We start from the raw sequence: 27,461 nt of genomic DNA on the forward strand, positions 1-27,461 counted from the left end.
GGCACTCTTTGCTTCTTATTTGGACAGCTGCTCCAGTGACAGAGTGAGGACAGGCGCTAAGGAATACTTGGAAAAAGTGTGTTTCAATAAGTTTAAATGTGTTGAACGCTTGTGGGAGGGGGAGAAACTATATACAAAAAATAATTTAAAAAACAAACAAAAAAAGTTCTTTATTCTTCACCGATCGCGGGTGGGTCACTGGATAGCAGCTGTATTGAGATGCGATAGCATCAAAGCTAACAGCGAGCTGAAACGTACCTGGTGTAGAAGTCATCTCTGTAGTACTCGTAGTCAAACTCGTAACCACTGAGAGAGAGAGAGAGAGAGAGAGAGAGAGAGAGAGAGAGAGAGAGAGAGAGAGAGAAATAAGATGGCTCTTTATTGCGAGGATTCCATTCCGGAGCGAAGCGGCTCAAACCGGGGTGGCCGAGAGGAGGTTACGCAGCGAGTCGCACACATGATAGCGCGTCAAGAAATAAAGTCAGCCGGAGCGGAGGGGAGACATCGTGGGGGGGGGTTGGGAAATCTAAATCAATGCTGAGCACAAGCTGCTTTAAAATGCGCAGAATAAAATAGAAAGCTTGGAAGGAGCCCATGTTTGCGACCCTCACAAGAATTCTCATTAACAATTTCAATTTAGAGTTGTGGGGAATTCTCATAACATATCCCACATGCTCTCCCCGCGGCAATAAAATGCAAATGAGACTTTGTAATGAAAACAACCTATAAATGAATAAATTAGGTAAGTAAGAGCTTTGCAGAGATTTAGCCCTGTGAGGCTCAACTGGAGCAAACGAGCACCGCGCTCATCGGACTGGGATCTTCGCTTGCATGCCCAGAGTGCGTCTTTAAAAAATCATATCACTGAAAAAAATTAATTACCTCATTATTTAATGAGATACATGTTTTATAATACAATTATGCCAAAAATGGCCATGAGATCAAATGTAAAAACCATTATTTTATTTGTAATTTAATTTGTAATTATTTTATCATTAATAATTAATTTATTTATAATAAACAAAAATAAATGTATTAGTATTTTGTATTGAATTGTTTACAACAAATCAATTAACACATTATTTAATGATTAAAGTGATAGAAAATTAATTTAAAAAAATAGTTTGATTTAACAAATTTTAAACAACCAATGTATGCTAAATAAATATTGCAGCCATCTTGACAATGTCAATGCTCGGTGGGCCAGATTAAAGAACAAGGTGGGCCAAAATTTACATAATACACAATATGTAGGACAGAATGAGAGAATAATGACAAACATAGTGCACATTAATGGTAATGAATATACAAAAGGGCGGCACGGTGGAGGACTGGTTAGAGCGTCAGCCTCACAGTTCTGAGGAACCGGGTTCAATCCCCGGCCCCGCCTGTGTGGAGTTTGCATGTTCTCCCCCTGCCTGCGTGGGTTTTCTCCGGGCACTCCGGTTTCCTCCCACATCCCAAAAACATGCATTAATTGGAGACTCTAAAATTGCCTGTAGGTGTGACTGTGAGTGCGAATGGTTGTTTGTTTGTATGTGCCTTGCGATTGGCTGGCAACCAGTTCAGGGTGTACCCCGCCTCCTGCCCGATGACAGCTGGGATAGAGGAGCGGCTCAGAAAGTGGATGGATGGATGGATGAATATACAAAAGATGAATGAATATGGATACCTGTAGACCGCTGAGAGAGGCCTCTTGGAGACTTTGGGCCTGTATGGTTTCGGCTCACCGGCCATGTTTATGTCTGGAAACACACAATCAACAATCACATCACATATTTGACATCGATCCATTCATCGTGTCAGCTGATCGACGGTTCTTCTCGACTTCGGCGCGTCTCAACTCACGAGGGTTATTCCTGGGTCAACGAAAAGCTGGAAGCTTTTTTTTCTCCTATTTTAGTTTGAAACCAAGCTCAATTTTGAAAAAAATAATCCCTTCATTACCAGTAGGTGTCACTGGCTCACGTTTGAACCGGATGTATGCTCCGTAAACAAACACAGAGCAGCTCAGCCTCTTGACTCATTCAAAACGGCAACTGTTACTGTTGCGCTCGTCTCCATCCTTCATTTCCTAAAAACAAGACAAACTATTGATGTCGCACTTGCAGAGAAAATGATTTGATTGTGGACATTATTTGGTTGATTTGAGAATCTGGTAATTAATGCAGGCAGTTTGTCTTTCATTTAATTTGTGGCCACAAAGTAGGTAAAATTTGAGCACAAAGTACAAATGAATTCTATTCGTATCATACCTGGACACGTAGGTAAGTAAATCAAGCGCACCTTCTCTAGAAACGGGAAGGTATAGTAATCCGTTATCAACCCGAATTGCAGTTTCAAGCCCAGGTGCACTCCATTTGCTTAGCCAGATGTCCAAGTTGTTCATCAGAATGATATCAAATCCACAAATTGTATTTTGCGCGCGCGTTAGGTTCGTAATGTATTGAAACATATTGGAGTCATCAAGTCATGAAGACGCACTCCAAAAACACCCACGACTTGATGAGGCCCATGAATAATTCAGTTGTGAAAAACAAATATTCCTGACACTGAAGTGCAACAAGAAAGTAACTTTGTATCGAAAACAATGCTAATAACGCTCCGACGGAGCGCCGCTTGGCGATGCGGCGACGGGACGCCATCGGGGCTCAAAGCGGCAAGCATAAAAAGAGCAAAACATCTGACGCTCTCTGAAGCCTTTTCACTGCGAAAGGTCACGCGACCACCCAGTGATTCCAGTGATGCGGAATTGCTTCCGGCAAAGGTCGTCGCGAGGTCCTCCCGCTTTGAGGCTCCTGGGACGCGGGCGGCCGGGGCCAAATCGACTCACTCAAACTTTAAGCCCTTGGTCGAACTTTTGACACCATGCTCTGCCCACATTTCACGGCATACACCAAAAAAGCCAAGGCAAATTTATCCATGTAGCGCATTTCATACACGAGGTAACTCAATGTGCTTTACGTGATTCAAACATTTCAAAACATTCATGAGCTTCTTCCATTTGTGTGCAGCATAACAGCCATGATCTGACTGGGCTTATATGCCATTCGCCATCCTTTCATGTATTCAGGACCTAAAGCAACCATCGCATCGCCTGTGTGTCTACGATAGCTGCTTCCACTTTGGGAGACTTCCTCGTCCTGCCTGGAATTCACATTTTTGCGGTCAATCATGACGGACGCGTTCATGCCTCACCCGCGATATCTAAAAATCTACCAGATACAGACAATATAAAACAATTATGAAAAATTTTGCAAGTATTCCTTAGCGCCTGTTCTCACTCTCTTGTCTAAAAAGGAGGATTGCATAAGAGGAAACCAAGATCCTTCTCCAAATGAATAAAAGGCAAACCGTGCTTGCTGCAAGTTGTTCATTTGCCACTCCCAGTTGAAATCTGGAACAACACAACAATGTGGACAAATTGAGTATTTTTGTTCCCGGAAATATTAGTACTTTTTTCAATCATCTGATCAAAGCACTTACTAAGTGTCCAATTCCACTGTTCTGCCACATTATATACTGAAAAAGTGTGTTCATTTTGTTGCCTGTGTGTTTCCCCGTCCAGCCTGTTGCATGTTAGCATTAGCAATAGCTAGCCAGCTAGCCGCCCTTTTAAACATACTGGCCTATAGCTTGTGTTGCAACAAAAATGAACATTTCGCTCGAACGTTTACTGTGAAAGTGACACAGAAAACAAGAGAGAATTAAACATTGCATATTTAAACACCAAACTATTCAAGCAAACCATATCATTTTGTCGAACAAAAGTCAGCTTGCGTAATGCTAAACTTGAATGCAAAATGCCACACACAGAGCAGTAACGCATACAAAGATGCTCACAGGCATTTTTTCTCTCTGCTCTGTGGGAACAATGACTATTACTGGAGCTTAGTCGGGGACCTTCCCTGTCTCTCAGTCTTGCTGTTAATTATGCTGCATGTCTTCAAGTAGAGCTCAGTGCTGCCCGGCATGCTGTGACACATCGTGGTACTGCACTAAAGCTGCATTACTCTAAATGGACTTGCCTGTATACTGTAAAAAACAAACAAAAAAACAATCGCTTAAAGGTCCCGTATTTCCATCGAGTGACTCTCTAACATGGACTTGGTATAAAAGTGTCAATATCATTTCAAACAACACCTTGGTTTTGTCATCCGAGCATCCAGAAACGGCTCCTATGACAGTGACTTCTGTTTGACCCAGTTTTGTATCAGCTTTGTCCATATTTGGCTAAGACCGCCCCGTTTCCATGATTGGTTGTGAGGGCACACGTGTTTGTTACACCGACACCGGTAGCTCGGGAGCAGAGAAGTAGGCAGGGATCTTTGCTAATAAGGGTCGATAAATTCGAGAAATTCCGATGAGCTGATTTCAGGCCTCTTGGCACAAAAACATCTGCAACTCAGGAACGCGGGGACCATTTGAATTCAGATTTCTCATGTGTACTGCGGCACCATAGAGACAATGTAACATCTCAAATACTAGAAAATATGGTAAAATATGAGATCTTTAAACATTGAAATGCATATCTGTTGTTGACCAATACTGGCCACTCATGCCAGAGTAGCATCTGCTCCATTTGCACACTGATTGAGGAGTATCTGCAACATTTGCATAACCAACATTGTTCCAGATTATCCCACTACTCGTCACTTTAAACCGCATACACTCCTTGAAGTCTCGGCGCCCTTTGCACAATGGTCATTGCACCAGACTATTGCAATATTAGTCCTAGAGGACTCTGCATCTTTTTACACAATTGTCAAAAAAAATAAAATAAATAAATGTACCGGCATTACCAGATAACTAGCAACCCTTTACTGCTCAGTGACTGTTTTTTTTTTTTTTGTCAATGTCTTTATGTCTCAATTGACTGTCTGTTGTCGTACTAGAGCAGCTCCAACTACCGGAGACAAATTCCTTGTGTGTTTTTTGGACATACTTGGCAAATAAAGATAATTCTGATCTATCTGGGGACCTTGATGTACCAAGGTTCGCTGTCCTGCTGTGCGTCTGCCGCAGGTTGACTCTCAGTTTGCGAGAGAAACACTCAAGCAGGCCAGCTGTCATAGCGAATTCTCCCATTAATTACCAAGGAAAAACAACTCGCGGTGGCTCCCGGTGAGCGACTTATCGGAAGCTTGGCGACTGTTGCACGCCGGCGAGACTGTGTCGACATTATTCCACCGCACCTCGCGCGGGACCCGATCGATCGTGGGCATCGGGACCCGTCTTCTGACGTCGACTGAATAAAAACGGCGTCTCTGCCTCCCTGATCTTTGACTGACCCGGCCCCCCTCCGCTGCCGCAGCTCGGGCTGTCGGCTCATCGATTGCTGTGCCGTCCGCCCTGAACGAGACGCAGCGTGTTTGGAATCCTTCTCACAAGAACCCTCCCGACCCCCCCATCCCCCTTGTCCTTGTGCTTTTTGTTGATTTTCACCAGAGCGCTGTGACAGCACTGCCCTCGAATCGCCTGCAATATGTCGCCATGCGCAGCGGCTTCCAGACTGGATTTATTCAAAGCCTCCTCGGCCGTCGAGTTTCGCCAGCGTTAGAGCTGAAATGAATTTGAGATGCCAACGCACGGGTGGGCAACGTACGGCCTGGGGGCCACATACGGAGAATTCTGTAATATTTGTTGTATTGATTTAGACGATCGTTCAATATAGATGTATTTTTTCATCCATCCAATTTCTTTTGTGTTTATCGCAGGGCACGTAAAAAAAACAACCGTGCATACTCAACAAGTGGGGGGAATGGGTGTCAAGCTTCCTGTCATTTTTAAGAGTCACCTGGAAACTGTGACCAAAATAAATCCATAATATGTCTCAATTAAAAGCTTTTTAATAATAATAATATGAGATCGATCAGCTCAATATTGCAACTGTCCGAAGGTTGTAAAACCTGTTGGATTTTAGCCGGAACGGTGACAGATAATGTTAATGGCAAGGCCGGCAGCGCACAAAATAGCGAACTCGCTTTCATCTCATCTAGGTTTTTTTTTTTTTTGCACCTTCAGTGTAGTACCAATTTGTGCCACAAAATGCTGGGCAGCACTGAGCTCTACTGGAAGAGAGGCAGAGAAGGTCCCCTACTAAGCTCCAGTAATAGTTATTGTTCCCACAAAGCAGAGAGAATTATTGCCTGTGAGTACTGTTGTACGCTTTGGTTGTCTGTGTTGCTGCCCCATGTGTGTAATGCAGCAATTGTTTGAAGGTTTACAATATTCTTTAACCTCAATGCTAATTTCCCTGAGTCTATTTTTGGAATTGTGCAATATATGTTAGCATTGAGCTAGCTGTAACATGGTCACAGGGACCATGACTTGCATTCCACAGCCAAAAAAGGTTCGAAATGAGTTTAATGCTCAGTGAGCCAATTCACTGGGCATTTATACTTATTTTACACAGTTTTCCGGATGCTAAACTAGAGCAAATCTCTCTCAAAAAAAATTTGTTGTTAATATATTTGGGTGTTGTGAATGGATGAATTGGATTTAAATAGTTTCCTAAGGTAAATATTGCTTTAGATGGATGGATGGATTTTAGTCAGACTTTATGGAATGGACTAATCATGAAAAGCAAGATTTGACAGCACAATGACAAATTGTCTTTTGCTTTATGTGCCAGTTTTACAGCCAGCTTCAACTGGGCGTGACAAACAAAGCGCGAAGCACGTTTCATTTCCTCAAAGTGATTGAAGTTCATGTCTGACATGAGAACTCTTCAGAATCAAGAAGGATTAAGTCCACTTTCAAGATGGGAAACATCTCGCTCATCCATTTATTCAAGTTCTTCTCTGACGGATAAAATGTGGCCAGATTTGGGAGGAAAACAATTACTTGTCTTGTTATGCTAATAGTATCACATTGTTTGCTACGGTAACCTAGCAACAACTACAGGTCATCCGGAAAGCATTCACAGCGCTTCCATTTTTAATCTACATTTGATTATATCACTACAGCGGTTCTCAAAAACGTTTTTTCAATGCCTCTGTAACATCATGGACAGTTTGAACATTAACATTGTGCTTAAAGATAGGGACACACACACACACACACACACACACACACACACACACACACACTATTAATTGATTTAATTAAAATACAAAAGTATCTTGACCATGAGATCAACAAAAATGTTTCAAACAAACAGTTAAAGATTAAATGCAAATGCATTACATTTGAAAGTTGAACACAACTGAACTGCATTTAAGAAGTGAGTTATTTTGCATTCCATTAGAGGGCGCCTGCGTAACACTTTGAGAATCACGATCTTACACCTTTACTCCGAAATTGATTCAATCTATTCACCCCCAGTCACTGATGGTGTAGTGGTACACTCGCCTGACTTTGGTGCAGGCCACTCAGTGACGGTGTGAAAGTGAGTGCGAATGGTTGTCCGTGTCTATATGTGCCCTGCGACTGACTGGCGACCAGTTCAGGGTGTAGTCCGCCTTTCGCCCGAAGTCAGCTGGGATAGGCTCCAGCGTCCCGCGACCCTAACCAGGATAAGCGGTGTTGAAAATGGATGGATGGATCTATTCACCCCCCCCTCCCACCCTCAAAATTATAAAAACAAGATGCAATTGGTTGTGTGTTTCTATGTGCCCTGCGATTGGCTGGCAAACAGTTCAGGGTGTACCCCGCCGCCTACCCGATGATTGCTGGGATAGGCTCCAGCACTCCCGCGACCCTTGTGAGGATAAGCGTCTCAGAAAATGCATGGATATTTACAATGGTTCACTTATTTTTATATTTGTATGACAGCTAATATACAAAGACAATATATGTTTTTTTTTGTTTTGATAACAGTGTATGACAGTTAATATTTAAAAACAGATGCAATTACCAGTTTGACATTAACAGTGGTGCACTTAATTATACACTTTCATGACAGTTAAAACATGAGATGCGTTTAATGTTTTAAAAAATTTCACTTAATGTTTGAATATGAACAGTATAGCAGTTTTCTTATTTTCACAATTGTACACCCGACCCAAATGCAATTTCCATTTCGACATTCACTTATTTTTACACTTACATGACCGTTATCAAAATAACAAGCTACGTTTCACATTTTAATATTAACAATGGTGTTGTCGTTTTCCCACTTATATGACAGTTACAGTTATGATTAAAACTGACGTCACCGCACATCCCAGGTGATTGACAGCTCCACGCTGGCACGCGTTCATTATCTCGCGCAAACGCCTCAAAAACAAAAAAATCGAAATCAAAATCAATCAATCTCACTCACAGCGATGGTTGCGACGCTTGCACTTGTACATGGTCATTTTGTAGCAGTCCGGCGTGCCTCGGCTCCGCTCGGTAAGTCGAATTACTGTCCGTTCGGACGGAGGAAAAGAGAAAAGCAAGAAAAGGGAAGGAGAGAAATGGAGCAGACTCGTCTGGCTCCTCTCGCACGAAGAAGTGGAGCCGCTTCTTTTTGGAGCATACCAAGCGCCGGGAGGCGAAGGGGGTGGGGCGAGGAGCGCCCTTGTCTCAACATATGCCACTTAGAGGGCAAATACTGCATTATGAGGGAAACGGAACATCTATTCACTGAGTTTTATGCCTGGAAAGATGTTAAAGCCAGTCAAAGGATGCATTTAAAGCAGAGTGGAATCTACCACCACAGAGGCAACTGCAAGCTTCCTCCTCGCCTTTTCAACCGCCCAAAAGAAAACAACATCTCTAAATAAACTAATAAAGCAGAGACGTTGTTTAACTTTGCCACACCTTTTTACATCTAGAAAAATGAGCTGTACAAAAATAAAATAACTGTCGGTGATAATATTGGATTTAATGCTCACAGACCGTGACCGTCTGTCCAGCTTATGCTAACATGCTAGCAACATACATGCTAGCATAGCCGTTGTTAAGACTGTAAATGATCCATTCTTATATTTTTTTTGCCTGTATTGCATTTCTATTATAGTCTTCTGAAATGTTTATTATTTATACATTTGTGGATAGTCTAGTTATGGAACACCCAAATTCTTTTCTGTCTGCAGAAAGTTAGCTGTGGCTAATTGCTGAGCCACCAACAACTTGAGTTACCGGATGGTAATCTGTCCTCCAAACATATTGTCTGATTATTATCTCTCATTGGGGTTGTATATTAAAAAGCGGGCAAGCGGTTTACAGTTCCTAAATTGACAAGTACCCTCACGCTCCTGAATTGCAAGACCGTTGTGTGAGCTTCCGAACAACACTTACCACAAAGAGGTCAGAGCGTATTACTCCAATTCTAAAGTCTTTACACTGGCTTCCAGTCAGCTTTAGAATAGATTTCTGCTACTGGTCTATAAATCACTAAACGGTTTAAGTCCTGAATACATGAATGAAATGGAATCTAAATCCAGTAGGGCTCTGAGATCGACAGACTCAGGTCAAATAGTGGAGTCCAAAGCAAACATGCTGAAGCAGCATGTGGCGCGGTGATGCTGCACACAAACGGAAGAAGTTGCCAACACAAGTGACATCAGCCCTAAGTGTGCATGTTTTGAAGTCCAGGTTGAAAACTCTTCTTTTTCCCCGTGCTTTTTAGAGCAGTTCCACTTTTAAATGATATTTCTTGCACTGTGTGCTGTTTTATTTGTACTTTTTATTGTATTTTATTTTTTCTCTTTGTTTTACATGTTTATAAGATGTTTTTTCTTTGTTCTTAAATGCTTTTAATCATGTAAAGCACATTGAGTTACCTTGTGTATGAAATGCACTATATAAATAAATTTGCTTTGCTTAATTTTGGGCAACAACGAATTGTGAGATGGCTTATAGAACATTTTGCAATGTCTGTGAACAACAGGCACCTGGAAAAGTGATTGACGGCCACTCACCAGAACTGAAAAAAACAAACGTTTTTTTCAATTATTGTTGAATATTTTGGATTTTTTTTTCTATTTGGAGGATTGGAATGATTTTTGAAAAATGCATGTTCAGGTGTTTGATTTGAAATCATTACAATATGAAGTGTGTTGCACTACTACTGTATTGCATGCAAGCTGTTGCCTTCATTTCGTGTGGCCCCCATTTAGCGTATAAGAGCGCCCTCTGCAGTCCGCGGTGGAGTAACACAACAAAACGCAACACTCCAGATTGGCGCATGACCGTCAAAAAAGAAAAAGAAAAAGGCAAATTAGTTGATGTAAATCCATTAATTTTAATTTACGTCATCTCGTGATTTGGTATACATGAAAATTAAAGTATAAGGGAATTTAATTTTTTTTAAAGTTAAACACTAATAGTAAGTACAGTATTATAAATAAAAGCATAGAGTGGAAATTTGTAAAATTCTGACCTCTAGCGCAGCAAGTAAAGCAGTACAAGAATGGATGCTTCAACTTAAAAAAAGAATGTTGACAGGATGCATAAATAGCTGTAAATAAATAAAAAAATAAATGGATAATTTTTCTTTTGACTTTAATCTCCACTTGAAATTCTCTTCTCCTCCAGCATCGCATCAGGACATATCGGCATGCATGAACTATGATGGCTATTCCCCAGAAAATGGAAAGGCCAAGGTTTGAGACATCCAATCGATCGATGATAACGTCTGCGGGAAGTCGTGGAGCCACAAACGGCACCTGGAAATGGAATTCAAGCAGAGGCGGCCGGGATGGATAACTGTTGCAAAAGAGTCGCTCTGTGCGACATAAAAAGGCCGAACAACAGCATTTGAATATAATAGAAATATAAAAGCAACGCTACAAACTGTTTTACAGGCGCATGCCGCTATTTGTGACATGAATGGAGACTTTAAGCAGTATAAAACAAAGTATAGCGAAGCTGTTCATGGCCGGGATACGTTCCCGACCGACCCACGAGGTGAAAATCTGCTTCAAACACATTTCAGCTGATTAAAACACACTTTTTCTAGTTTTCCTTTGCACCTGTTTTCACTCTTGCTCGCACTGTTCTCCAAATAAGAGGCACAGTGTGCTTGCTTCAAGCAGTTTTTTTTGCCACTCCTAGTTGCAGTTTAGCGGCACGGTGGCCGACTGGTTAGAGCGTCAGCCTCACAGTTCTGAGGACCCGGGTTCAATCCCCGGCCCCGCCTGTGTGGAGTTTGCATGTTCTCCCCGTGCCTGCGTGGGTTTTCTCCGGGCACTCCGGTTTCCTCCCACATCCCAAAAACATGCATTAATTGGAGACTCTAAATTGCCCGTAGGCATGACTGTGAGTGCGAATGGTTGTTTGTTTCTATGTGCACTGTGATTGGCTGGCAACCAGTTCAGGGTGTACCCCGCCTCTTGCCCGATGACAGCTGGGATAGGCTCCAGCACGTCCGCGACCCTAGTGAGGAGAAGCGGCTCAGAAAATGGATGGATGGATAGTTGCAGTTTACTCATTGACACATAAAACAAAAGAAAAGGAAATATTGTACATTTAAACACTGAAATGTTCAACCAAACCATATAGTTTAGTTGACCAAAAGTATGCTCGCTTAATGCTAACCGATGATGTGAACCTCCATATACAAGCTGAAGGAAATTAGCGTAGATGTTGCGTGAAGTATAAACCTTGAAACAGGTGCTACTTAAATAGGCATGGAGCAGCAGCACCTACAAAAAGAGCGTACAGTGATACTCATATACGCTCCCTGCCCTGCAGGAACTAACGACTATTGCCGGGGCTTAGTCGGGGACCTTCTCTGCCTGTTGTTCTTGCTGTTAACGACGTTGCATGTCTTCCAGTAGAGCTCAGTGCTGCCAAGCACGTTGTGGTAAAACCTGGTACTACAGCGAAGGTGCGCAACTCTCATTTCAGACTTGTTGCCCGTAAACTGTAAAGTCTCATTGTAAAACGAGAATCTGCAATCTAGCGGGCTGCCGACCGGATTTGTACTATTTGCGTGCGGCCCCGAGGAAATGAGCACAGATGTCGGAGCGACAGGCCTGTCGTCATGTAGGGCCGAGCTCGCGGGTTTCTTGGGGATTGGGACGACGGCGGCGGAGGCCTGCCGGGAAAATGCATGATAAAATGAAGTGTACATTTGTTTTAATCAAGCAAAATGTCCTGCACATTGATATGATTGCATATTTAATAAATACAATTTATTAAATCCCTTTGGCCGTGTGAAAATAACATTTGTTGCCTGCCCCTGGTTCCTAAAATGAGACTTTTCAATGAACTATATTCCTTTAAATTCTTTGTTGTTGACTTATTTGTGTTAGTCCTCATCTCAACTGCACTTTTTGGTTGCCGCGTTTCAAACGCAGTCCTGTTAGCTCCTCCTACAGGAAGTTGCGTCATGCAGCTTCCTCCACGGGAAGGCTCCAAAGGAAGTTCATGTAGTTTCCCGTATACTGTATATAAATCTCAGCACAGTTGTGTTGGCTAAATGATTTTTTTATGATTATTTTTAAAAGATTTTTGGGGTTGAATCACTGTAATGCTTAGTGTCAACATGCTATTATTACTGTCATAAGGTAGTACGCAAATCTTGCACACACGATGCAGTGGACAAACTACAATCACAATAAACGTGTTGTTGAATTCACAGCACAGTATCATCGAGCTTTAGAACCTTAAAGCAGAATTTTCTGATTGGAGCGCATGAGAAGTGTACCTAATGAAATGTCCCTTGCCTTGTAACAACCCCCCACATCCACTAGGTGGCAGCCGATGATCACAGAGTCGCCACGTTCAACTCCCATTTCCGGCACATCCGCATGAAGATGTGACAGAGGCGAGCGTGACGTCATTAGCATCCCAATGAAGGCTCGCCAGATTTATTCTTCATTGTCCTCCCCATCCATCTTGAGTGCGACGGAAAGTCCACATGCAGCTTAAGGTCCAGTACGCTTTTCGTCTTCACCCACAAAACAATTCAGCACATTACGATGTTTTTCCACTACTAGTGCCACTTTTTGCTTACTAGTACACATCTAAACCTTACTAGTAAACTATGTGCTACACTACTAACACTACTCGGCCCAACTAGCAGCCATGTTTCACGCACTAGTAGCCCCCTGAACACTACTAGTAGAACTAAAAGGCCCACTAGTAGTTTTACCTGACTGAGTAGTGTAAAATCTCCTACTAGTATGCCAAAGTTATCGTAATAGTGTGCAGAAATGTCATACAGTGGTGGCAAAATAGAAATGTTACTAGTATGACATTCTACTGTACTCGTGCACTCAATTGCTTTACTAGTGCGGCCAAAGAGTGTACTAGTACATGGACATGAAGATGGATGCCGTCTATGATTCAGGCCAAGAAGTCCTTGTCATTTTTCAAAAGGTTTCTTGTAGTTTTGAGACAAGAATGGAGGTCCGAAATGTCCGATCTCCCAGCTGGCAATGCCCGATATCCAAACTGAGGCCCGGGGCCCGTTTGCAGCCCGACCTTCATTTTTAAGCGGCCCACAACATACACTAAGAATGAACTTTCACACGGCCCGCAAAACTATTAAAAAAAAGAAAAAACTGCAACAGAAATGTGTGTGTCGAAAAAGCGGGGAAATTGCGATACCCGTGTCCCCCATGGGTGTGACGCCAAAAAAACAACAATGGTCTTGTACTTATAATAATCATGAATTGGTTTGACATCAAGCCTTTCTAGATATGCAAATAAACTATTTACATTTAAAACAGTTACACAATTTCTCTTCATAATGTTTAATAAAGACAATTCAGAAGTTTCTGAGGCAAAAGCGGTTTGGCCCACACTCTGCTCTGTGTCAATGTATGATTTGTGAACAGATCACATTTAAGATCCGCAAGTAACTGCTTTAAAAGTTGTCATCTTACTACGGATTGCTTTAATTTTGCTTATGAATACAGAGACCTGCATAGTGCAGGGGCAGATCTAGTCTCGTGGGATTCAGGGCGGTGGAACACCCCAAATTTGTCTTACAAACGTTAACAGAAAGCTGTGTCGTAGCAGTTTTTCAAAAATAGACACTGTACAACTGCTGAAAGTTAAAAAATTTGAAATTGGTCCTTGCATCCTTTGATTCTTCTGTACACAGCCATCGGAGGGAAAAGTTTGGATTCTCCTGTCGTATACGAATACGGGGGAGGTCATTTTAGCTTTTCAAGGCTATTTTTACAAAAAATTTATATATTTTTGGGACACAAAAGAGTCGATTCTTTTTTTGCAGGAGAAAATGCTTCTAGTTTTTCTCACTGGAGATCAGAAATGTCAAATTTTTAAAGAGTACACAAGTAAGGGGAGGCCATTTTTGCCTGATTCTTGTATTTACCACTAGACATAAGAAGAGCTGATTCTTTTCTGTGGGAAACAAGATTTCTCTTAGCTTTTCTCATTGGAGCTCAGAAATGTCCAATTTCACCGTTTTTTAGTATATAAGTAACATGGGCCAGTTTAGCTTGACCAATTTGGCACTTTTGAGCAATAGCAATTGATTGCTTGATTCAGTGAGCGGAGAAATGTGGTGTCCTCATCAAATCAAGCGCGAGGTCCCCAAAGGCCACGGCCGTCACCTTTCAGGAAGCGGGGAGACGGTCCATACGTCCCGAGCAGTGCGGACGGCGGAAAAAAGGCCGTCCGAGGCGACGTGACGCCGACCTTCTGGGGCCGAGGCTCCTGCGCGGCATGGGCGCCGATGCGGCAGCCTAGAGCGAGGCGGCGTAATTGGCCACGCGGGATGGGCGACACCGAACGCGGCCCGCGGCCAGCTGCCGGGCTCTTTTTAACACTCTTTGATTAATTCATTCCGTCCAGCTTCACTCAAGTGCCGTGTCGTACGCATTTCAAATTTGCGCACTAAGCAGGAGAGACAGCGGCGGGGTCGCGGAAGAGCATCCGAGGGCGCGAGCCATTAGCGCCACGTTGCGAATCAGCACGAATCGAAGCATTGTGCTGCTTTTTCCTTTTTTTGCTCACAAGTCAAAGCAGTCGGGTCACTTCTACCTCAAGGCGTGTGTACTTTTTGTACTTTGGCTTCAGTACAGAATTTGAATCAGTGCTTTGACTTTTGCAAGAATCTGTACTTCTCCTTCAGCCCAGCGAACCAGTACTTTTGCCACCTGGCATTCCGTCATGCCGGTGTTTGGCTTCGGGGGCTCATGCGAGCGGTCGCGTCACTTCCAAACGAAGTTTGATTCCTAGCATGTTGGATAACTTTTCATGGAATAACTGTAAATGTACTCTCGATCAGTTTTGAAGGGGCAAAAACCTTGATCGTTCCCTCTGCCCACCTCATTACATTTTGCGAACACTCCACAAAATGCTGAAAAATTCTGGCTCCGCCCCTGCCAGTGGATGTAGAGTAATGGGCCATTGCAGTATACGTATATGTTAGACGGACCATCGTCTTTTTTTATTTGGACTAAGGATGGTTATCATTGTACGATAAACAATGACATCCAAGTCATTTGCCGCAAAACATTAGAAAGGAAGCGGCCTGCCTATTTGGTCAAATGCTATTGGCCAGACGGGCTTCCAATTCTTCAGGTCATAAATGATTGTGCGCCAAGACTCATCGTCGACTCAATAGCAACTAACTGCTTTGGTGAAGTAACTTCCAGGCTACATTACTTGTTAGTCAAAATGGCGGCCACTTTGGAGTAACGCGTTACTGGGCATTGTATGTAAAATCCCGCTCGGCGGCGTCGATTCCAAATTCCCCGTAAGGTGGAACGATGCCGGTCGGACTGCGGCGCCAACTGCTGGGTGGAGGCAGACGCGAGCATATGTGAACGGCCCCACGTACACACGCGCACACACACACCGAGAGCTCGGCGGACGCCCGCTGAGCATGGGGGCGCGCCGGCCGATTCACGCCTCGGCGTTTCTCGGCGTCTGAACTGCGGCTTTCTAATCCGAGAATTAGCTGCACTTGTATGCTGCCAACATGCCCGCTGCCCATGCGCGCTGTCGTCCGTCTTACTTTGTCCACATTGTGCCTCGTGCCCGCTGAGGCACTCACAGGGGGCAAGGGGGAGGGAGAAAGACGCAAAGAGACCCTGGCAGCAGAAGGATTGGGGGCTTTGGGGGGTTCCCTGATGTCCTTTTTAGCTTTAACCTTTACATATTGTTCATTTTACATGCACACATGAGCCAAGAATATCCTCATAATAATTGCCTGCATCTAATTATGGACTGGAGTGGACCCCCACTATTCAGGACCACGAATAGCGATAATCTGTGGATAATTGATGCTTATTACAATTGATTAGAATATATATACACACACACACACACATACATATATATATATATACACACACAAATTAGCCATGTGCTCGTTCTCTGGCTTGCTGCTCTCTTAAAAAAAAGGACTTCAAACCTCAGCTGGAGGAGGTAAGTTTAGATATGCTTTTCAAAAATTGTCAAGCTTTTTTAATATTTATTTACAGGTATTGTATTAGGCCACAAAAAAGTATAAATCGCGGCACTCCTTGGGGATTTTGTAAGTCAAGGTAGCGTTACATACTGGTTTAATTTTGTTATTAGATAATATTCAGTATCAGTGTGTAAATCAACCCTAGTACGAGTTTATAGTAGAAAATATGAATGATCGGTAATTAAGAGCAGAAGAAGGGTGGCCCCACAATGGAATTTTGCTCAGGGCCCCAGGGAGGCGTGCACGTGAAACGCCAAGCACGAGTCAACACGAGCAGGACGGCCGTGTTGTGTGTTCACTTGACCCTCCTACGCAACAGCTTGTAGGAATTGTTTTTGAAAAAAGCCCAACTTTGACTGTCCTTCCCCAACAGCGGCTGCCAATGGCGCACATCTGCTGCCTCCAGAAGCGAAAAACACGCTCGCCTCGCCGTGTCACGTCAGGACGCCGCCGCTCAAAGCGCTTGCTCTCACCGGAGATGAGGAGTAAAAAAAGAAGAAAAAGAGGGGAGGGCAAGAATGACATGCTCCCAAGCTGTCAGGGCAACTACATCATCTTATGTAAACCCCCCCACAGAAAAGCCCCTAAAAGCGGCGGTTTGGATTTTAAACGGCTGCAATTTGTACGCAGCAAATGTGGAGTCAACATTGTCAATCACGAGCGGAACAACTGCCAAAGCTGGAGCGTCGAGCGTATGGCGCGCGCAATGAAAAAAAACCAAAAAAAAAGACGAACATGCAACGAAAAGCATGTAGAAAAGGGCAAAAATCAGAGCGCAGGAAGCATCAAAGGAAATGTCATGAGTAGCATAAACAATGCAGCATGTAGTATGAAGTGAAAAGCTTGTAGCATGTAGAATGAAATATGAACCATAAAGCATGCAGAAGCTAGCAATCATTTCATTTCGCTTCTCTCGTGGGATAAATTAACGATCTACGCCACGAATGAAGCTCGTAGCTATGCAGTATTTTTTATTATTTTTTTTACTTTAAGTACAGTACAGTTCAGTTGTATTGAACTTTTAAATGAATTTGCATTTAATGTTTAACTGTTTAATTAATGTTTAACTGTTTAATTATTATTTAAGTGCATTTTTTAAATTGAACTTAGAGTGTTAATGTTCAAACTGTGCATATTGTTCCAGTTGATTACAATAATATTAAATATGCTTTTTAGGATAAAACCGCTTTCTCATTTGTAAAGAACACTTTGCTGTTACTATATTTTAATGTTAGTCATTATGGTGGTACTTGGAAGAGGAAGTATTTTTTTTTCCCAGCACAGATCTACAGCAAGTACGTAGCCAGTGTTGGGAAGATGACTTCGGAAATGTACTCGGTTACAATTACAAGCTACCCTGTTGAAAATGAAATTGTGCAACTATTTGTCATAGATTGACCCACAAAGTGGCGCTTCCAGGTCAGATTTGGAAAAAAATGTCACGTTTGAGACAGAATTGCAGAATGGCACATGAGAGAGCCAATCACAAGCGTCAGCTTTAGGAGGAGGTAGTGATATGAAAACAATAGTTTTTCAAATGTAACTTCAATTGTAATTATGGGAAACTGTAATGGATGTAAATGTAAACATTTTCTCTCAGTAATGTAATAGGTTAGAAGTAGATACATTTTGTAATTAAATGACATCATCTCGTTACATGTAGTTAGTTACTCCCCAACACTGAAGAACAAACCATAAAGCATGCGGCATTAAGAATAAAGCGTTTTGCATAACGTATGACCCACAAAGCGTGTAGCATATTATCTTAATAAAGTCATATTTATGACATCTCATGTCATTCGATGGCGCAGGTGTACGTAATGTTGTGCCCGCGTGAGCTGGAGATCTGGAGGCGAAAGCCAGAAAAAAGACCTCGGAGGACACCGATCGGAGCTTCGCGAACGCCGCCACGTCACCATCAACATCGTCACCCGCCGAGACGACAGAGCGCGAGACGTCTGCTCCTTACGCACAGGCTGGCGCCGGTGAGCGCCACACATTTCGGGGTTAACGGGACAACAAAGGTCAAGAACGGAAAGCTGGGCAGATCTCAGCACCAAAAGTGACGCCAAGGTTTATATGTTCCACAACGATGCCAATCTGCGATATGGAGACCACTGAGAAAGTCCATTTGTGACGACGTCCTCATGATTTCAGTATATCATACTGCGCGTATGCTGAAATATGTGCCACGGCTCCATCGCAAAACCCGACTTTAGAAGGAGGCCGCGGCGCTGAACTCGCCGCATCGCCGCACAGCCCCATTACAATAATTGATCGGCTCGCAGAGCGGGCGAAGGCTGGACTGGCAACTTTTTCCATTTTCGACTTCAATGGCACCGCCGACCTCGCAAATTATAAAACGTGTCCGACATTGGTGAGTTCCAACCTCACTCCTGGGCAAACGTTCCCGGGTGCACACGCTGCCGGATGGTCGTGTGTTACTTTTTGAAGACAATGAATGTGTCTGACTTACTTTTGGCCACAATGTGAAAATGGACAGGTGTCCCATAGTCTCTGTTCACATGGTGAAAAAGTCATATTCCGTTTGTTGGCCAAGAAAATGGACATGTCTCATTACTGTTGACCACATAAGAAAGTGGCCGTGTGCGCTGCCGTCCTTTATTGATAAGCTCGTGGTGGGAGTCAATAATCAGACCAGAAACAAAGTGAAATTTTGCATTAAGCAAATGAACAAAGTCACACACCAAACTCATATTTGTCTATCTGTCTTCTCAACATTTCAAACTCTTTTGATCTGTTTTTCAAGTGTGGGGAAATTCCAGCTTTTATCTCTGGAACATTTGGCCCTGGCTTCAATTGGCATTATAAAATCATTCAAACAACCTTTCAGTCAGGAAGTGTGAGCGCTATTGCTTGACACATTTTAAAAAGTTGAGATCTTTGGTGTGCAATGAAGCATCATTAAGTGTACCTCAAGCCGTGTTTAAAAGAATGGTAAAATAATTTTAGTCTCCAACGTGAAAATTGACCTTTGTCCAATTTCTTTTGGTCACATGTCCCACAATATTTGTCCACATAATGAAAACTGCTGTGTGTCTAATGACTTATGACCACAGGAGGTCTCGTTATTGCGTAACGTGACGCGAGCCGCGTCCTTAATTGACAATTAAGAGCAGCCAGGTCCCGGCGATCCTGAGCTGATGCTTTTCCAATTAGCGCGTAGACGAAGACGAACGAGCCACGGGACGATTCGGAGTTGAAGAGCCGACCTCTGCCGCAGGTCGCGACTCGCTCTCCCGAAACGTTTTATTAAAGCGGCGTTATTATCTCAACTGTCACATCTGCACACACGCTCATGTTGCTTTGGAGGATTATGAATCAAGTACGCATGATGAATACTCGTACTTGGGGTTCAGGAGCAAATATGGGCTTTAATTCACCCCTTAATTGATTTATTGATCAATTCAAAAGTGTGTCCCAATACTTTTGTCCATATTGTGTGCATCATACAAGTAAAAATCCTAAAAATGAAAGGTAGACTTAATGAGAGATACTCCAGTGAACCCCCACGCTTGCTGTTCGGAACCTGCGGATTTACCTATCCGCCGATTTTTATTCCCACTTTTTCAAGACTTTTTTGGGGTAAAAAAAAGTGTTTTTTAAATTTCAATGCACTTAAAATGGGTGTCAATTATCCGCAGATTTTGGCTATTCGGGGTCCGGCCCGGTCGCTCTGCTCCGCAAACAGGGGCGTCCGCTGTACAGCCTACACATAATAATATCAAGACTTCACTACCTATAATCCTTCAGTGTCACACGCCACCAATCAACGCTACAACGCAATTATTGACAACTTTTGTCCACATAGTGAAAAAGAACGGAGGCGCGTCCCATTATTTTTGTCCACGCATCCCACAGCATCAGTTAGCTTAGCAACACAGCGCACACACGCGGCGGCACGGCACGTTTGGCGTAAAAAGCGACGAAAAGCAGCGGACTCACCGAGAGGCTGTCCGGCGATGACCCGGGCGTACTCGCCCGCCACGGCCGCCCGGGCGTTGCGCTCGTTGACGTACTGCACGAAGGCGTAGCCCTTGTGCACGGAGCAGCCCACGATCTTGCCGTACTTGGCAAAGATCACCTCGATGTCCGTCTTCTTGACGATGGCCGTGTTGAGGTTGCCGATGAAGACGCGCGAGTTGAGCGAGCGAGGGTCATTCTTGTTGGTCACGTTGCTAGTCTGCGTTTTGCCAGTCATCCTCCACCACGCGCGCTCCTGACACACACACGCACACAACAACAACACAGTCACATGAAAGACACGGATGTACGCGTTAGCTACCATTTTACAAAACGTGTATGTACACTTGAAGTACCATTAACACTTGATATCATAACTCTCACATGAAAACCACTTTTGTACACTTTATGTACCATATTGTACCGTCCACAATCTGAAGAAAAACTATGTATGTACACTTGATGTACATTTTTTCTGATCTAACCATCAACACTCTCTGATGACAACCACATTTGTACATTTCATCACGTATGTACTATTTTGTACCGTCAACTCCAGCTATCATACCTCTCACATGAAAACCACGTTTGGACACTTTAGCTACCATTTTTGTCAATCATGTATGGACTCTTTATGTGCCATTTTGTGCTATTCACACACTCCAAAGAAAAGTATGTACACACATGCAACACAGTTGCATGAAAAAAATGTATGTAAACCTTTGCTACCATTTATCAAAACAATAAAAACAGTAATTTTCTATCTAAAAAATTGGTTGTATCATTTAGGGTGGGACGTCCCATGTACCACAAAAACAAAACCAACACCATAGTAGCCAAAGTTGCTACGTAACAACTTATCGAATCTTATAACCAATGTGGGTGTGCCTTTCTGCTGAGTTCTCACTAAAAGGGTTGGTGTCTTTTTTCTTCACTGACCAGCAAGCGTTTTCAGAATCTACACATCTGCTCCCGCTCCGTTATCAGACTTTTGCTCACCTTCCCTATTTGAGTACTCAGCTGAAATGACTCTTTTACAGTGTGTTAAATGAACCCACGTGTTTCTTTCTGCTATTTTTTTTTTTTTAGGGCTGTAAAGTGTCAATCTATCTGTGCCACCATCCCTCCGGTTGAGACATGTGACACAGCATGGGTCCCAGTCCTTTGTTGCGCATAGTTCCGGCACAATTATCACAAGATTGTATTATTCCATTAATGAACGCTACTGTACCAACTGAGAGGTGTAAATCATGGGATCCTATATATCCCGTAACAAAAGCAGATAAACACAAACCGATGTTTTCTACTTTAGTAGCACCAAATAATTTCACTTGTATAAACATGATTAGTAAAGGAAAAAAATTAGGACCACTGATCGACACACAGTGTAAAGTAACCTTAAAGGTCGGACCAAATTTTGTGCCAGTATCACGGAGCGACATCTGGTGGTGGTGCGGAGATGATACCCTTGAGGACTTGCACGCTGCCAGAACTAAGACAAGGGCGTGCAAAATCCTCTCGGACCCTCCCCACCCCGGTCACCAGCTCTTCCAGCTCCTTCCCTCAGGTAGGCGCTACCAATCAATGCAAACTAGAACTAGTAGACATTCCAACAGCTTCTTCCCTCTTGCAATCAACTTCTTAAACAGCTAATTTATAATTCCATTACAACAAGCTGGCAATTTTTTGACTTGAGTTCGTTGTCACATTTCTGTGGGGCCAATTATGTATTACTCGTGCACTCGCTGTAGTTGTCTCGCCATGCTGCACTATTTGCATATACTGGCCACTCATGCCAGAGTAGCATCTGCTCCATTTGCACACTGATTGAGGAGTATCTGTAACATTTGCACAACCATTGTCCCAGATTATCGCACTACTCGTCAATTTAAACCGCATACACTCCTTGAAGTCTCAGCGCCCTTTGCACAACGGTCATTGCACCGGACTATTGCGATATTAGTCATTCGAACTGCTCTAAGTGCTAGAGGACTCTGCATCTTTTTGCACAATTGTTTTTTGTCAATGTCTTTACGTCTCCAAAGTGTTCTGTAAATTGACTGTCTGTTGTACTAGAGCGGCTCCAACTACCGGAGACAAATTCCTTGTGTGTTTTGGACATACTTGGCAAATAAAGATGATTCTGATTCTGATAGACTGTTTGATAGATTACCTAAAGATATAGCTGGATTGTGCGCTATTATCACTTTGATATTGCATGTGTCAGTATACCCTATGCCTGTTCAAGATTTAATGGAAAGGGCACCAATGTTTTTGTCCAATCTAGAACATAGACAAAAAAGAGATTTATCCTGGCAGAGGCAAAATTATCCAACATAAAACATACATCGACGCCATAGGTGTTCCTTGTGGGGTACCTAATCAATACAAATTAGCTGACCAAGTTGCAGGAGGATTTGAATACTTCATATGCTGTTGGTGTACGATTAATAAAAATGTTGATGGGATAAACTATATCCACTTCAATGTACAGAGATTAGGAAATTGGACTCAGAGTGGGTTGGAAGCTGTGCATGAGCAGCTCAAGGACGTTCCAAGACCGCATAGCTGTCGACATGCTCCTCGCAAGAGAGGGAGGTGTTTGCGGTATGTTTGGAGAACAAACAATACTGCTTCAGATGGCAGCTTGACCAGAGCCATCGATGGTCTACGGACCCTCAATCAACACTCCTTGTGAGACAGCTGGATGGACGTTTTTGGTAAATACAAAACCCTAATTTCACCAATATTGATATCAATTGCTGTTTTTGCAGCCATTCTGACATTGTGTGGATGTTATTTTACCCCATGCATTCGGGCTTTAATCAGTAGATTAATCACCACAGCAATTACCCACATGGAACCGTATGGAACATATGTATCCTTTATTGGAGGTTTATAATAATGACGATGATGATGATGATGATGTTGTTTTACCTGATTTTTTTCCTGATCCAGGTGATTACGATGTTTAAAGTACAACATTCATGTATGACAAGTTTACTCTGAGTGTAAATGTATTTGTTTCATAAAAATGATTCTACAGTTAACAAAAAGCGAAATGAAGTGACTGTAAAATGATATGAGAATTTGTGCAAATACATGATAAACAGGAGGGAAATGTTAAATATATTGTAGAAGTTATCATTTATTTGCTTAGCTTGCATTAGTATTATGGACGATTTTGAGAAAGGGAGATGTCTCGCCTTCAAGAAGATGACTCAGCAGGAATCATCAGAGAGAAGGACGTGGCCGGGACGTGGCCGGTGTTGGTCCCATGTTTTGACCTTGAAACCCTATCCTTAGTGTGTTGTGTCTTGTAGCTTAGTATGTTATGTCTTGTAAACTTAGAAACCTCCCTATTTTCAAATAAATGCAGGAGCGACAGGAGAGATTGTTTAGAGCGTGTTGAGAGGCTGTGATCTGAACAATCTCCCATACGCCCTCCTCATGAGAAAAATAAACCAGCGTCTTCATTCCTTTTGTGTCTATTTTTTATAATGTTGGGTAAGATAAATCCAACAGTATCAAAACATGACTCTGATGAAAATCATGTACAGCATGTACACGTTATGTACAATTTTGTATTGTCCACACTCTCTGAAGAGAAACATAAAAAACACAGACAAAACAGTCACATGAAAAACATGTCGAGTATGTGCACTCTCTCTACCATTTTGGAAACAATGCATGTAGCATTATCTACAATCCACAGTGCATATGAATGTATGTGCACTTCATACACCATTTACAATGCATTTGTGGTGTGTGTTTACAACACAATGTGCAGTAACGGGACATAGCAGCTTTTCCGAAATTCAGCACGACAGACTTTGTTTTCAAAAGCTTGCACTCCCGCTTGAGGTTTCACCTCAGGCACGTTCCAGCGCGGCTGCTCGAATGCTAATAGCAGACGGGCGGGTGCGTGGGAGATTTTGGGGCGCGTGTCACGAGAGTTTTGCCGGAGCTTAGCGACCGCACTAACTGTCAGCGGGAGCACTTTGTTGTCCCGCTTAGCCGCATCGTCGCGTGCCTAATGGCCCGGGGCCCGCCGGCCCGTCTCATTTGCTCGCTGCTTTTTATTCAGACTTTATGCCTGCTATTAAGTCGTCGCACGCCACACACGCACACTCCCATACGCTAACATTTGCATAACCTACAAAAAAAAAAACTTGTTGGTTGTGAGGGGGGCGGCACGGTGGACGACTGGTTAGAGCGTCAGCCTCACAGTTCTGAGGACCGGGGTTCAATCCCGACCCCGCCTGTGTGGAGTTTGCATGCTCTCCCCGTGCCTGCGTGGGTTTTCTCCGGGTACTCCGGTTTCCCCCCACATCCCAAAAACATGTATTAATTGGTGACTCTAAATTGCCCGTAGGTGTGAATGTGAGTGCGAATGGTTGGTTGTTTGTATGTGCCCTGCGATTGGCTGGCAACCAGTTCAGGGTGTACCCCGCCTCTTGCCCGATGACAGCTGGGATAGGCTCCAGCACGCCCGCGACCCTAGTGAGGAGAAGCGGCTCAGAAAATGGATGGATGGTTGTGAGGGGAAACCATCAAAAGCTGAGTGGAAGGAAATGGATTTCCTGAGCACATTTAAAAACAACCGGGCTAACCAAAGTTGATTCACTACCAAGATGACGCCTACCAGTGTGGTCGCCTCGGTTACGCGCTCTCTAGTATTGTTTTTGTTTTTGTGTTTTTCGTTTGTCTTTGGAGACATTACACGACTCACTTACACAAGGGGAGACTTGCTAACCATCAAGGAGGCTACTCCGGACTTTCTTTCACCAACTTTCGCAAATCCGCTCAGTAACCCCCCCCGCCCCCCCGCCGGGTTACTTACCGGAGCGGCGTCCGCGGTTTTCGGCGCATGGAGGCGGAGGGGACGCCATAGAGGGAAGCGAGCCGGCATCCAGGTGAAACTTCGCAAGAGAGGACACAGATTGGCGTTCCCGTCGATCCACCTCGCGAATGTACGCTCCCTACCCAACAAAATGGACGAGCTTCATCTTCTGTTAAAGACCAGTAAAGACTTCGGACATTCCGCCGCCATGTGCTTTACGGAGACCTGGCTTTGCGACGCTGTACCCGATGCGCAATAACGAGACCTGCTGGGCTCGTCTGATCACTGCTTAATTCACTTAATACCGACGTACAGGCAAGAACTTAAATGCGCGAAGCCTACAGTGAAAACAGTGAAAAAGTGGACCAATGAAGCAAAGATGGAACTTCAAAGCTGTTTAGACTGCACAGCCCTGTATAATCGAGCTAGAAACCAGCTGACTAAAGAAATTAACATTGCAAAGAGGAACTATGCAGCAAAGTTGGAAAAACAGTAGTGCTAACGACTCCAAATGAGTCTGGCGTGCATTCCATTCTCTGACAAATTACAAGCGACGATTCCCCCCAAGATGAGAACAATAGCACACTAGCCAACGACTTGAATACCTTCTACTGCAGATTTGAAAAGGACACTTTCACACCCCACACCCATCCGGCCGCACCCCCGCCCACAATCACACCTCTGACCTCTGTGTTTACCATCCACGAACAGGATGTGAGACGCATCTTCAAACAACAAAAGATTAACAAAGCGGCAGGCCCAGACCATGTGTACCCATACTGCCTCAAAGTCTGCACGGACCAGCTCGCGCCAGTCTTCACTCAGATCTTCAATAGATCTCTGGAACTGTGCGAAGTACCATCCTGTTTCAAACGCTCCCCCATCATTCCAGTCCCCAAGAAACCTGCAATCTCGGGTCTAAATGACTACAGGCCTGTCGCCTTGACATCTGTGGTCATGAAGTCCTTTGAATGTCTCGTGCTGGACCACCTCAAGAGCGTCACAGGTCCCCTGCTGGACCCGCTGCAGGTTGCCTACCTTGCGAACAGGTCTGCGGATGATGCAGTCAACATAGAACTGCACTTCATCCTAGAACACCTCGACAGGTCAGGGACCTACGCGAGGATCCTGTTCGTGGACTTCAGCTCAGCGTTCAACACCATCATCCCTGAACTCCTTTCATCCAAGCTTTTCCAGCTCAGCGTCTCACTTGGCATCTGCCAGTGGATTTACAGGTTTCTGACGGGCAGGACACAGCAGGTCAGGCTGGGGGAGGCCACCTCATCCACACGCAGCATCAGCACTGGGGCGCCCCAAGGTTGTGTCCTCTCTCCGCTGCTCTTCTCTCTCTACACGAAAAACTGCACCTCAGCGCACCCGACTGTCAAACTCCTGAAGTTTGCAGATGACACCACTGTCATCGGCCTCATCAAGGACGGTGACGAGTCTGCATATCGACAGGAAGTGGAGCGGCTGGAGCTGTGGTGCGGCCGACACAACCTGGAGCTGAACACGCTCAAGACTGTAGAGATGATCGTGGACTTCGCCACAGCTGCCCCTCACGTTGTCCAGCTGCCTTGTGTCAACCGTCGAGACCTTCAAGTTCCTGGGAATTACAGTCTCTCAGGACCTGAAGTGGGCGACCAACATCAACTCCGTCCTCAAAAAGGCGCAGCAGAGGATGTACTTCCTGCTTCTGAGAAAGCACGGCCTGCCACAGGAGCTGCTGAGGCAGTTCTACACAGCGGTCATCGAATCAGTCCTGTGTTCTTCCATCACAGTCTGGTTTGGTGCTGCTACAAAAAAGGACAAACTCCGACTGCAACGGACAATCAAAATTGCTGAAAGGATTGTCGGTACCCCCCTACCCACCCTTGAGGACTTGGACGCTGTCAAAACTAAGACAAGAGCGTGCAAAATCCTCTCGGACCCTCCGCATCCCGGTCACCAGCTCTTCCGGCTCCTTCCCTCACGTAGGCGCTACCAATCAATACAAACTAGAACTAGCAGACATTCTAACAGCTTCTTCCCTCTTGCAATCAACTTCTTAAACACCTAACCTAGAATTCCATTAGAACATGCTGGCAATTTTTTGACTTGAGTTTGTTGTCACATTTCTGTGGGGCCAATTATATACCTTACTAGTGCACTCACTGTAGTTGTCTCGCCACGCTGCACTATTTGCATATCTGTTTTTGACCAATACTGGCCACTCTTGCCAGAGTAGCATCTGCTCCATTTGCACACTGATTGAGGAGTATCTGCAACATTTGCACAATCAACATTGTCCCAGATTATCGCACTACT

General features: G+C 43.9%; 1 protein-coding gene across 11 annotated transcripts in view; it reads right to left on the reverse strand.

Moving 5' to 3' along the window:
• LOC133470162 (RNA-binding Raly-like protein) overlaps positions 1-27,461 on the reverse strand; it is a 75,354-nt gene that overhangs the window by 18,996 nt on the left and 28,897 nt on the right. For all 11 annotated transcript variants that reach the window (XR_009785884.1, XR_009785885.1, XR_009785883.1 and 8 more), the window contains 3 exons: positions 20,294-20,567; positions 1,673-1,745; positions 259-306 (listed from right to left, as the gene is read on the reverse strand). Coding sequence is in view for 7 of the 11 variants with exons in the window: in XM_061758200.1 (XP_061614184.1) it covers positions 259-306; positions 1,673-1,745; positions 20,294-20,549 (377 nt within the window). In the remaining 4 variants the exon portion in view is untranslated. The remainder of the gene's footprint in view (positions 1-258; positions 307-1,672; positions 1,746-20,293; positions 20,568-27,461) is intronic.

The sequence above is a fragment of the Phyllopteryx taeniolatus genome, chromosome 20 (genome assembly GCF_024500385.1).
Source record: "Phyllopteryx taeniolatus isolate TA_2022b chromosome 20, UOR_Ptae_1.2, whole genome shotgun sequence".
Taxonomy (NCBI): domain Eukaryota; kingdom Metazoa; phylum Chordata; class Actinopteri; order Syngnathiformes; family Syngnathidae; genus Phyllopteryx; species Phyllopteryx taeniolatus.